The following is a 14,164-nucleotide window of genomic DNA, read 5'->3' as shown; positions in this document are numbered from 1 at the left end:
CACGGGAAGTAAAGAGATGTTCAGGCCCAGAATGCTATCAGGGGAGGATATATATATACCCTGGGTCTGGCTGCAATTGGTGGATATGGACAGGTGGTCTGGCAGTAGCATTCTGAGTGGTGGAAGGCACAACATGCAGAGGGAGTACTCATCTCTGCAGCACAGAGAATCAGAACCACACCTGTGATTCCAATCAAAACTAGCAATGCTCACAGACAGAGGAGAGCCCAGGTGAACAATCAGTGTGGAAGGGAATGCATACAGAGAAGTGCTGCAGCCAGCATGATCAGAGTAGGTCCTCCAGGCAAACTACACATATAGATCCATGGAGACAGCTGGCAGTGATAAGTCAACAGGCAAAAGGTGAAAACTAGACAGGGTCGTGACAGTACCCCCCTCTTTATGGGTGGACTCCGGAAACCAAAAAAAAAAAACTTTCTTCAGACATCTTCCCAATTCTCAATTTGTTGGGATACTTGTAGTGGAAAGTCTACAAAGGAGATAGTTTAAGACCTTCGCCGATTCTTCTTTTTGCTGCAAGAACATTTTGTGCCAGTCAACGGACATGGAATCTCTGGTAACTCCTGTGGAAATATGTGACTGGGAAAGACAGGATCGGAATTTTGGGAGGTACAGTAGTACAAAGGGGACAAGGAGGTATGTGCACAAGACATGTTCATGGTTCCAGATTCAATAGTGCTGCTTTCTTGGGTTGCCTGGAATTCAGCACGCTGGCCCTTGAAAACTTGACCTAGTTCGGACTTCAGGGGAGTGGAGGACGAATTCTTGGTAGCATAAACAGACTGTTTTGACAATATTTTGGATCTGAGAACTTCGCTAGAATTTTGGTTTATAGGGTAAAGACCAAATTCTTTGACAACAGCTTCACTGAAAGTCATTATATTTAGAAGCATTGGATCTTTTGAGTCGTAAATAGGGGCAACCCAGTCCCAAGCTTTACCTTGAAAAGATGGGATAATAAACTCTACAATATGAGTAGGCTTGACTCCACATGGCAAAGAAGAATTCATCATAGCGACGAATTGTTTCAATAAAGCATAGTATTGAGACAAGTCCCCATCAAAATAAATGCATGGTGGAGTATCCGACGAATCCTGTGTGTTCAAGGACTGTGGAGCATATTCAGGTGCAGGGCTGGAAGAGACTTGAGGATGCTCCAAGATGAGGAGTCAAAACAACTGAAGCTGACAGATGTTCGGTATTCGGACCAACTGATGGGACTGGAAGGGGTCCAGAGGACCTAGAGACAGTAGCATCAACAATCAAAGCTGAGAACAGACTACAGAGATTGTCATCTTCTGGAATGATATTTGCAGGAGACGCTGAATAGGAACCATGATCAGATTTTGTAGTACAAGACACTTCTCCCTGGTAACAGGAACTTGAAACCCCCTCTTTAGGTACGAGACTTGAGACCCCCTCCTGGGGTGCCAGATTTGAGGCCCCCTCCTGGGGCGCCAGACTTGAGACCCCTCCCGGGGCGCCAGACTTGAAACCCCTTCCTGGGGTACGAGTCTTGAGACCCCTCCTGGGGCTGCTGACTGGAGTCCCCTGTTTGGACAAGTAGAATCCGGGCTGGGACCGGAACGGGCAGAATCCGGGCTGGGACCAAAACGGGCACTGAGACGTTGACATTTGGTATTACTGCTGGAATTGTAAAGAGAACAGTCTTTAATGAAGTGGTCAGAATCCCCACAATAGAGACAGAGCTGTAAATCTTTGCGCCTCTGGCGTTCGGCCACAGAGAGCTTGGGGCGCGGGTAACTATGATGTCTGACATTACTTGGTTCGGAAGAATCCTTGTTTCTTAGGGATTCCAAGGCAGGGGTTTTAGTTGAGACAGGGTTCGCCCTAAGAAACTCGGGAATGATCTTAAAAATTTTGATGAGTAAATTCTGTAGCTGCTCCAGCAGTTGATGGAAGATAGTTAGAGGTTCAGGTGTGATTTGAGTACCATCTCGCTGATTATTCAGGATTTGCAAAAGCTGTAGCACTTGATGCTGTACCGCCTTCTGTGAATCCAAGCGAGCGACCAGGTTACGGAAAGCATTAGGTCCAGTATTAGATGCTTGATCCATCATCATCATTGGGCCTGAACATTCTGTCATGATTGGTGTCTGTGAGTTACCTGTCTCAGGTGATGAGCGGGATTCAACGGCGACCGGCATGACTGGAACCACAGATGACGTAGATGGCTCTATTGCAAGATTTGTGTGGCAGTGCGAACTGCCTTTGATGATAAATGACATGAACTTGGAACTTGACTCTAGACTGGAATAACGTGGATTGAACTGATGAACTTGGAACTTGACTCTGGACTGGAATAGCATGGATTGAACTGATGAACTTGGAACTTGACTCTGGACTGGAATAACGTGGATTGAATTGATGAAATTGGAACTTGACTCTGGACTGGAATAACGTGGATTGAACTGATGAACTTGGAACTTGACTCTGGACTGGAATAACATGGATTGAACTGATGAACTTGGAACTTGACTCTGGACTGGAATAACGTGGATTGAATTGATGAAATTGGAACTTGACTCTGAACTGGAATAACGTGACAATGGCTGAAGGGAAATCAGGTAATGCTGACACGAGGGCTAAACAGGGTCATCCGGAAATGCTGTGACAAAGGCTGGAACTCGGGTGCAGGCTGGATTGGGTAATTGGGAATAACAGGTTCAGGAAGGAATGGGTAGGTCTGGGAGTTTAGGTACAGGGAGGGAGTAGGTAGGTTGAAGGAGCAGGAGTTGATCCACAGCAGGAAGCAAGGCAGGGTAACACCTTGCAGGTTTGCAGGGTGCCAGGGACCAAAAAGGAGTAGGGCTAGCAGCAGAGCACAGGACTAAGGTCAGGAGCACAGGAACTCACTTATAGCTGAAGCTGAAAACACAGGAGTTGCCTGGCGTGGTAACTAGCAGGATTACTGGATTGCCGGGTATTGCTGAAGCAGGACATCTGGATTGCCAGGTATTGCTGAAGCAGGTTTTCTGGATTGCCAGGTATTGCTGAAGCAGGTTTTCTGGATTGCCAGGTATTACTGTAGCAGGTTTTCTGGATTGCCAGGTATTGCTGTAGCAGGTTTTCTGGATGCACCAGGGGTGGCTGTCAGCAGGAGACAGTAATACACTTGTACACAGAAACAAGCATGAACCATACACCATGGGAACTAATGAGATGTTCAGGCCCAGAATGCTATCAGGGGAGGATATATATACCCTGGGTCTGGCTGCAATTGGTGGATATGGACAGGTGGTCTGGCAGTAGCATTCTGAGTGGTGGAAGGCACAACATGCAGAGGGAGTACTCATCTCTGCAGCACAGAGAATCAGAACCACACCTGCGATTCCAATCAAGACTAGCAATGCTCACAGACAGAGGAGAGCCCAGGTGAACAATCAGTGTGGAAGGGAATGCATACAGAGAAGTGCTGCAGCCAGCATGTTCAGAGCAGGTCCTCCAGGCAAACTACACATATAGATCCATGGAGACAGCTGGCAGTGGTAAAAGGTGAAAACTAGACAGGGTCGTGACATTAACAATATATTGGGCAACAGATCGTACAGTGGGCCTCATGGATCGCAATTGCAACCGCGAACGCAGATCGGACGATGGTGCGTACTGCTCATGCATATGCATCTCAGTGGGCATGCGTGAGTTAGCATTGCGATTGCCTACACAGATACAAAGCCATCGCAGAGTGAGAGACGTCAGGTCAGCGTTTGGGAATGGTGACGGAAGTGGTCAGAGAAACGCAGGCATGCCTGTCTGTTTGAGCGACGTTACTTCGGTGTGTATAAATTAGCCTCTGCGACGGCATACGCAGCTTGTGTACTCACTGTGTTTGCAACGAGGTTAGCAATTTCTGAGTAAGGTCAGACCTGTTGTAATTGTGCGTGAGAAGCCGATGTTACTCGATGTTCCCGATGTATATGCAGGACTGCAAGGTATTACATATGTGCGAAAGCGTTAGTGGGCATTTTCATACTGGCTTTGGGCGTCTCAATACTAGCTTTGCGATTGCAGTCATTAGCCTATTTTCGCAGCAGACCGGCATGAGTAATCGCAGCTGCGATCGCAATAGTGATCCGTAGTGATTTAGGCCCAGTGGGTGTACCCAGCTATAATTGGTAAAATCTCAAAAATAGTCTTCTATGTCTCCAATCATTCATGGATTCTTCTGCGTTATTCCATTTTTAAATCCCATATAAACGCCATCACTTTTAGCATCTTTTTCTCAAGTGGAAATAAAGATGCATTGCTCGAACACTAATTGCAAAATAAATGTCAAACCTCCTGTGGTCCAATTAAAGAACTTAATTCATGGCCTGGGCTTTTGAGATTTTGAGCATCATGTCTAACGATGGCATTATATTGTTGCCTTGAAACTAGATTGAAAGACGGAACTTAACTGTTTGACTCATTTTCTTTACAGCTGTCATATAAGATAGTTACCATCCTTATACTAAACACAATATATCAGATAGATATCCTTCATTAGTGTCTGCTCTCCTGTAACTACATTTCCATTTTTGCGATGAACTGTACAAACTAAGGGCCTGATTCAGACCCACTCGCGAGCGGCTGTCCGCTCGCAAGTGGGTCGATGTTATGCACTGAGCATGCGCACGACGGAGGGAGCTCCGTCGTGCGCATGCGCCTGACGCGACGAGCGAAGGAAAGTCCTTCGCTCGTTGTGTCCGATCAAAGGGGGCGTGCTGTCAATGTTGATTGACAGCACGCCCCCTTTGGTGGGCGTGCCGGGGGCGTGCCTCCCTGATGGGGGCGTTCCCACGGGAACGCCTCCCGTCAGAAGCCGGCCCACTGACATCACTAGTGATGTCAGTGGGAGTGATTTTGGCTCTGATAGAGCCAAAATCACTCCGGAGCTTGTGGTTGAAAACCTCAACCGCAGGCTCCGGCTCGCAATTTCGATGGTCGCGATGGTCTCGACCATCGCGGCCATCAAAAAGCACGCTCGTATAGCCTGTGGGTGGTGACCCACAGCTATACGAGCGTCCAGGAGGACGCTCCATGAAAATGGAGCCCGGCCCTCATTCAGAGCGTGCGCTCTGCTCAGAGCGTACGGCTCTGAATGAGGGCCTAAATTCCAAGATTGTATACAGCATTATTTACTAAATGCATAACGTGCGTTATGAAAAGGTCTGCTATAGCAGTTCCCAGTTTTTCTATTTTTATTTCTATTTAGAATCTACTTTTAGTGAAGCGTCATTGCCTATACTATTTATATTGTTAAATAACTTAAGTATCTGAAGGACTCAGCCTTTCGGAGGTTGTTTCTTAAAATTCTTCCTGTCCAACCAATAGGCCAGAGACAATAGAATTAAAGGTGAATTACAGCAGTTAGCAAAGTGCTATGTGGTCAGTGAGGCTGTTACAAGTGCATGGTCCTTGGTCACGGTGCATGGTCCTTGGTCACTGTGCATGGTCCTTGGTCACTGTGCATGGTCCTTGGTCACGGTGCATGTTCAGGCTCCCCCCAGCCACCATGGACAGTTCTGCTGCAGAGACCCTTACAGCAAACTGCACACCAATGTACGCTTGCAAATAATTGAATTATGTGAGGCTTTAGGGAACTTTGGGCCTGATTCAGACCCACTCGCGAGCGGTTGTCCGCTCGCAAGTGGGTCGATGTTATGGACTGAGCATGCGCACGACGGAGGGAGCTCCGTCGTGCGCATGCGCCAGACGCGACGAGCGAAGGAAAGTCCTTCGCTCGTTGTGTCCGATCAAAGGGGGCGTGCTATCAATGTTGATTGACAGCACGCCCCCTTTGGTGGGCGTGCCGGGGGCGTGCCTCCCTGACGGGGGCGTTCCCACGGGAACGCCTCCCGTCAGAAGCCGGCCCACTGACATCACTAGTGATGTCAGTGGGAGTGATTTTGGCTCTGATAGAGCCAAAATCACTCCGGAGCTTGCGGTTGAAAACCTCAACCGCAGGCTCCGGCTCGCAATTTCGATGGTCGCGATGGTCTCGACCATCGCGGCCATCACAATGCACGCTCGTATAGCCTGTGGGTGGTGACCCACAGCTATACGAGCGTCCAGGAGGACGCTCCATGAAAATGGAGCCCGGCCCTCATTCAGAGCGTGCGCTCTGCTCAGAGCGTACGGCTCTGAATGAGGGCCTTTATTTGAGTGAAACATAGTAAAAAGGGTTCTATCCCAGGTGTCTTGTTTTACACAATACACGAAAATAACAGCATAAAAAGGAGCAGAGGAGGCCCCAACCTACCTAATTATGTCGGACAGAAATGCAAACTGCAAGACAATGATTCTGCAGCACATAGCTGACAGTACTTTTAAATAGTTTCCTGGGACACTTTGCTGCTGGGCTGCTCTTGACACACGCTACTGTCTCGGTGCAACTTGGCACACCAAAATCACCCTCAGAAAATGAGGAATTGTATTGTGTTAATATTGGAAAATAAGATATTTTCAAGGACAATAGCTACGGAGAGGTTTCAACTATTGCAGTCAGTAAATGACCGAGACTAAGGGGTAAATTTACTAAGATGGGAGTTCTATTAAGAAGTGATGTTGCCCATAGCAACCAATCAGATTCCAGGTATTATCTTCTAGAAGGTGCTAGATAAATGAGAAGTAGAATCTGATTGGTTGCTATGGGCAACATCTCTTCTTAAATAGAACTCCCATCTTAGTAAATTTACCTCTAATGCCGCATACCCACTACACGATATAATGAACGATTGAACGATAACGACATTGTTATCGTTCAATCGTTCATCATACATTGCAGTTGATATGGTGCCCACACTGAACAATATGTCGTTCAGTGTCAGCACCCTCCCTCATCCCCGAACCTGGCTGCACAACCTGACAATATCGTCAGGTTGGACAGTAGGTTCGGGCGATGACTGATGCCAACAACGACCAGCGGGAACGCGCATCGCTGGTCGTTGACGGCATATTCACTGCACGATATTGCGGACAATGAACGATAAAGATGTCGTTATCACTCAAATTGTCCAATGTATTGTGTAGTGGATACGCGGCATAACATTAATTCTCTAGATATATAGGGGTCTATTTACAGTGTTAGGAGACAGAGTGAAAAGTGATAAGGTGCCAGCCAATCAGCTCCCAATTGCCATCTCTCAGGCTGTGTTTGAAAAATGACAGTTGGGAGCTGATTGGCTGGCACCTTATCACTTTTCACTCTGTCTCCTAACACCGCTTAGTAAATAGACTCCAAAATGTACAAAGCGCCTCTTGCATGAGGTCACTGTACTGCATGTCAGCCCCCCTCAGCACATACCACATCATGCCAGATTTGGCAAATGGGTGTAGGGGCCGAATTATAGCTGCACGTAAGAAGGCAGCAAAAAGACTTGCATTGTGTGTACCGAACTAAACCTTACCCGTATACCGAGTTGTTGTACTTTTCTAGACAAACGCACTGATCCCTACGTTTGGTTAAAACTCTGCCATCATTATTAGCGTGCACTACCACCTGCTGTATACTAGGTGAAAACGTTGCTTCTATAAACACAGATCTCTGCGTCCACAAAGTGCAGCACAGGCAGCAGGTGCATCTGCAGACCTTCAACACTCCCTCACTGAAATTAGCCTATATCAGAGGTTCCACAACAGTTCAGGTTTTACAGATATCCATGGTTGAGCACAGGTGACTTAATTAGTACCTCAGTCAATTTGATTTAACCACCTGTGCTCAACCATGAATATCTCTAAAACCTGATCTGTTGGGGAGCCTTGAGGACCACGTTTGGGAACCTCAGGCCTATGTGCAAATGCCCCTATTGCCACACAGTCAGTTAAGCCCATTCAGCTGCATATAGTGATGCAAATCTCATGCAGTTCTGCAGCAGCTCTATCATCTGTATAAAGTACATAAAGAAGCCTTGCTATAAACAGTATACATTCAATATATTGTTTTTTTTGTTGCAGGACCAGAAGGTGCTTTGTTTGAACATTCAGTGGAAACCCCACTAGTCAGAGCCGATTCCTCTAAACAACTCAGGTATTGACACTGGTAATGTGATGTTATAACAAGTGATGCTAATTATTTATACAATTCCATTAAGCTGTCCCTCTCCGACATGCTTAGTAGATGTTGAAATTCTCAGGTAATGACATCACTGACATTGGCTGGAGGGGTCAGAGTTCATTCCATCCGCCAGTAACCGCAATGTAGCTGTTATGTAGTAAAGGTGTACTTTATTTTGGTTACTTATTCAGATTTGCATCCAACCTTTCATTAGCACCAATCTATAGAAACATCGGTAGGGTGGGAACATCCAGGAGGCATTTTTCAGAAATGCTTTGTAATACAGTAAGGATACAAACTGAATAGGGAATGACCCATAAATGATCTCTCCCTTCACCCATTAGATCTCACACAACAGAAATATATATATTTATACCACCAGCCTAGGTCAGCTTGGCCAGGCCAGTCACTCACCTTCCCCACTAACTTACCAATCTAAAAAAAACAACTTATAGCTTCATTACAATTAAGAGAGTGTAAAGAACAGAGCGAGATTAGATAGAGAGAAAGCACTAACTATTACAGAGAAAGACAAACACTAATAATGAGAGACAAATAAAGAACATACAACACAGTGGAGACAGGGGGGTGAAGAAGAAAAAAATGGGACAACCTAAGCATAAGAAAGAGACTGTATAGGAAACAGTAACAGACCAAAATAGAAGAAACCAAACATAAAACATACAAAAGCAGAAAGCAATTTCTCCATCAGGAAGAGAGAGAAACAGTACAGGCGAGATGAAGAAATAGCACATAAAACAAGTTTGTTGGGGGGAAGGGGAGATAAGAATGTGTAAACAGCCTCCCAGTAACCATAGAGGGATAGAGGCGCCTTGAGTGATTGGAGCGCTGAGTACTGGCCCCGCCTCTTTCCCAGCAATAACACAGAGGAAACATGCCAGCAGCTGAACTATCACTGAACCAGAGTGGCCAATCGGCCGGTGAGGAGAGCCAGGGGGCGGTGCTGGCGGTGGTGCCAGGCTTGGTTGAGGTGCAGAGGGGGAGGGGATTTGTGTGAGGTTTTTTTTTTATTATGAGCTGTTAGTTACTTCTGCTAGTACTGCGACAGGTGTCAGAACTATCCTAAATGGAGCACCCGGTGCCATAAAGGTGAGGCTCAGAGAGGTGCACATTCCCCCTGGCTTTAGTACTAGGTTTTAGTCCTGGTATCGGAGTTTCCTGTCAGCACTCTCACAGGAATCTCTGTCATCAGGTAGGTAGTGTGGCGAGTTACTCCAGTTGCAATTTAGGGGTGCCAAAATGAAATTTTATCTTGCCCCCAACCTAACAATGTTGTGGCGCCCCTGGTTGTAAAACAAATTATGACATGTTTGATTGTCTGTGAAGCACTTCATCTCAAAACGTAGAAATGTACAAGCATCAAGTGACCCTGGCCTACCCTTTACATTAAATGACAATGCTTGTTGTGTAGTTTTAGCATGACCTGGTCTCTCTCTTTTCCTCTGGGCTGGACCTGGATCATCTCTGGACCCCTTAACTGGACCCAGGGCCGTAGCTAGGGTAGTGCGGCCGGTGCTATCACACAGGGCACCACAGGTCAGGGGGCGCTATTTGGGTCTGTCAAATTTCTGTTTATTATCATTCTCACTTGTAGCTTCCTCTTATTTCATCCCCAGCATCTCCCTGCCCTATCTCTTCCCTGGCTCTTCCCCATGAGGCCATTCCCCTTTTCTGGGTGCATTATGTCCCTTTGAAAAATGAGGGGGGCACCAATGCTCTTTCTGGCACAGGGCACCAAAAAGTCTAGTTACGGCTCTGACTGGACCTGGTCTCCCTTGTTACCAATGGAAAAATGTACAGGATCCCTGGCAATGACAGACTAGCTTCTGGCTTTGGCAGTTCTCTCTTTAGTCTGGCAGCTGTCTCTAGTAACCTGGCAGATAGGTTGGAAGCTCTTTTGTTAAGACGTGTTGCTTTCTCTGTAAGGCTGTATTCTATCTCTGTCAAACGTGCAACTTTCTCTGTGAGGTATCTGTGCTCTTAGTGCCCTCTGTGTTCGTGCTTTGCTCTATAGCACTTGTTCCCTCTGTACTGAATCTCACTTGCAGTCTCAGTGACTGTGGCTGCGCTGCATCCTGCCTCCAATATACTCCTAAGTACATGGCAATGGTTTTTCTTACTTCTTCTATGGTCACACACACGTGCTTCTTCCCCTCTATCTGCTTTGGTGCCAGGTGTTGGTGTTATTTGTCATATAGGAAGCAGTGGAGAAAATAGGGTGGACTGTGCTGTGAGTGCTGTTCTTTGTGTTATACTTTGAACTCTGGGCCTGATTCAGAGCCGGACGCAATTAGCGCTCGCTCGTCCAGAAAAAGGGGCTGGCTATTCAAATGAACCGTTCGCTCTTTGCGGTCTGTTCACGCCTCTAGGTCTGAACGAGCGAACAAAACTTGCCGGCGTTTTTTGGAAAAGTACGCCCCCTGGCCGCTCGCATCCTACGTCATGTCCGCTATTTATTAGCTTAATCGAGTACATCGACCAGGGTATGAACTGCTCGCTATTCTTGTGGTTGGTTTTTGCTACCACAATCTTGCGAGCAGTTCTGGCTATAAAATAACCCAGTGACGTGGTCAATGACGCTTCTGTATTAATTATGCACACCCTTAAAACGCCCGTTTTGACCTTTAAGCACGCCTGTGTTCGGATCTCCGCTCCCCGTTTTCAAGCACCTTCCCCTGTTACCACCCACATACGCCTCCTCCTGTCACTGAAAATAGCAGGCATTCGCTGTTTAGCGAACAAACGAATTTCGGCCGCACTGACTGGTTCGCGCATGCGTATAACGATCCGTACACATGTGCAGTTGGGCAAACATCGCTCGGAGCGAATGAGCGGCCGCTTACGAGCGGCTCTGAATCAGGCCCTCTAGGCAGAAGTAAGAGGGATGTGGTCAAATTTAAAATCTGCAAAAGGATTTAGTGTTAGGAGTTGGATCCAACCTACATGAACTCTAGTGATAGTAGGGATGGCCAACGGTGGGTTAACCATTGATGGTACCATCAATGGTTAACATTGATGGTGTGTAACCATCGGCATTAAACCATTGATGGTTTCGCTCACCGATGGTCAGCCCTACTCTTAGCCCTGCTCTAATGGACAGCAGGCCAATCAGATTTGAGGACAGGGCTTTGTGGGTAGCACTGGGAGAGCAGAGCTATGCTCTGTGTCCCAGCGCCAGGTACAGATGTGTCCACACATATCTATCCTCCGTGCACTACAATTCGCATTACAGATAACGCGGGAGCTTTGTATGACTCGGTAGCGCCGAGCGTATCGTTGTGCGACTTTTTACCTTCAAATGTGTCTTATTCGCACAGCGATGCTTCTGATGATTATTGATATTAATGATGTGACATGCCTATGTTCTGTGTGCGACTGTGGGTGCATCTGCATATGAAACTCTATGTTACGGTGTTACAACCGCTGACACTGTAACGTAGCGGTTCGTATGCATTTACACCCGCAGTCGCTCACAGAATATAGGCATGCTGCTTACCATTTTAATCAGCAGAAGCTGCTGGCACTAAGTATTCACATCGCTGTGCGAATAAGACGTATGTGAAGGTAAAAAGTCGCACAAAAAGACGCTCGGCGCTACCGAGTCACGACACAACATGGTGCGACTAGAAGGGCTGTTTTAGCATGCAAGGTGGCTAGATGCATGATGACACATCTGTAGTGGAAAAAAAATATTGTGGGGCTCTGTGCCATCGATGGAAGAGAACCATTGGATCAGGGCCGTAACTAGGGTAGTGCGACCAGTGCCATGGCACAGTGCACCGCTGGGCAGGGGGCGCTGTTTGGGCCTGTCAATTTTCCTGTTTATTATCATTCTCACTTGTAGCTTCCTTTTCTTTTATCCTCAGCATCTCCTGGCCTCCCCTATCTCTTCCCTGGCCCTTCCCCATGAGGACATGGCCCTTTTTCAGGTGCACTATCTTATGTCCCTATTTAAAAAAATGGGAGGGGGGGCGCCTATGCTCTCTCTGGCACAGGGCACCAAAAAGTCTAGTTACGGCTCTGCATTAGATCTCAGCCATCTATAGCAGAACCATCGACCATCGGTGGCTAACCATAGATGGTTTGTAATCATCGATGGTCGATGGCCATCCCTAAGTGTAAAAATAAAGCTGCCCAGTAATGTTTTGATACATGCAAACAAAGCATACAGTATTTTTACATGCATGCATAAATATTGCATTGCACCACTTGCACTGCAAAATGATATGTCCAGGAAGTATTGTGCACCCTTTATCTGCATTTGCGGCCCACTATATAGAATGTAATAATTAAATATATATATAATATGTGCTGTAGTATGCATTAGTGTTTATTTAGCTGGAATGATATATATTTGCCCTACTAAGCAGCTTTTGCTACCCATTATCCTCACAATTACCTCAACTACTCAAAGGATTCCATATTTTGAAATGAAAACTGAGACATACTTGTGACCTTTTGTGTTCCACATAAAGTGAAACCGATGTAAGAAGTGAACCAATCCATGCTTATACCATTTATTTTTGATGTATCGGGAACAGAGAATTTTACTTCAGACAAATATATATTCTCATATTGGTTCCACGTGTTGGTTCTGAATTATGAATATTTGCCAGAACTTCTTGAAATTTAGATTGGATAAAAAAAAATAATCACTAAATTCAAGGAAGTTGCACAAGTGCAGCTGGTTCAACACTTTCAAGATAAATTTCATACATTTTGACAGTTTTCATTTGGCAACAACCAACCTCGAGCATGAAAGGTGAACCTCAAGGGTAGAGTTAAATTTCAAAAATGCTTTTTATTAATTACCCTAGGTCTGTGAATTTTTCCACCAGTTCCTGACCAGCAACTGAACATTTGTATTGATACCGGGATGAATGACATCTAAGATTGTATCATTCATTAGTTCTTTAACAATGTCATCATTCGTTTGAGTTAGTGCTTTAAGCCCATTCAGCTGAACCAGCCATTCCTGTTAAATATGGCCTAATGTTCCTGAGTTGACTCGTGGCTGATCAAATTGCAGAATAATGACTTCATGATGTTTAAGTGTAAATGGAGTGCTTATTAAATGCATCCAGCAATTAATGGTAGTTAAAGTGTATAACTATAGCTTTATTCAAATACTTTGTTATGCTGAAATTTCAGGCAACACGGCGGCATATGCGGGTAGCAATATTTTGAATATTTTTGGGGGGGTTATATTGTACTGTCATTCAAAAATGAGTTTTTACTTTTCAGTACAATGCATTTTTAAATGACATAAAAAATGTGGAGAAAGCGTTCTGGGTTATCAGTTGCACAAAGAACCATTTTAAACACAAAATGACTTATAGTGTGACCTGGGAGCTGCACCATGATGGTCACGCCTCAATGTTACTTATTAAAATTTCTATATACAACATTATAACCATCAGTACCCACCTTTTGTACAAAATGTATTTCCCTGTGTTATATGCCATCTACATGTTGATGGGCACTGTTCCTTTGCCATGCTCTTTTTGCTGTAACTATTAGGAAGAGATGATCAGTGAGAAAGGGAAGTCTATTAGAAGTTTCCTACGAGCAGCAGATAACTTGTCCACTTCTTTAGAAGAGTCATTTACGCCCAGAGGAATGAGACAGGGAGGATGTCACAATAAATGATGCTTTCAGCTTCGTAAGCCTGCGCAGGGCAGATACATTTTATAATATCTGAGATTTCTCCTGAGACTCTGGAAACCTGGGACTATAAAAGAAATCCAGGATTTCTCATTGGACACTGATAGTTATTGTCAAGTATGTTTATATCTCAGAAGGAACTCATTCATTGGCAATCTGTACATTTTTAATCCATCAGTCTGTGGGGAGATGTACTAAGTCTTAGGGCTCTATGAGCAGAAGTAACAGTTAACTGCTACCTTGGGGCTGCTGGATGGTTTATTATTGAACAACTCCAGGCTCTTTACCCAGGAGAGCAGATTGTACAACTCAACCCACAGCTAATTGAATCTTAGTAGAGAGGAAAAATTTAGCAAGATATCGCTATACTGTGCATAGAAAGTGCATATAATACCCTGATTT

The 14,164-nt window shown here is 45.5% G+C and overlaps 1 protein-coding gene across 3 annotated transcripts in view; it reads left to right on the top strand.

Moving 5' to 3' along the window:
• Positions 1–14,164, top strand: part of SGCG (sarcoglycan gamma) — a 344,151-nt gene that overhangs the window by 305,389 nt on the left and 24,598 nt on the right. For all 3 annotated transcript variants that reach the window (XM_088458609.1, XM_088458607.1, XM_088458606.1), the window contains one exon: positions 7,978–8,050. In XM_088458609.1, coding sequence (XP_088314735.1) covers positions 7,978–8,050 — 73 coding nt within the window. The remainder of the gene's footprint in view (positions 1–7,977; positions 8,051–14,164) is intronic.

The sequence above is a fragment of the Taudactylus pleione genome, unplaced genomic scaffold (genome assembly GCF_031769625.1).
Source record: "Taudactylus pleione unplaced genomic scaffold, aTauple2 ptg000842l, whole genome shotgun sequence".
Lineage (NCBI taxonomy): Eukaryota > Metazoa > Chordata > Amphibia > Anura > Myobatrachidae > Taudactylus > Taudactylus pleione.
The sequence above is the reverse complement of the archived record's forward strand: the minus strand, read 5'-3'. Positions and strand labels throughout refer to the sequence as shown.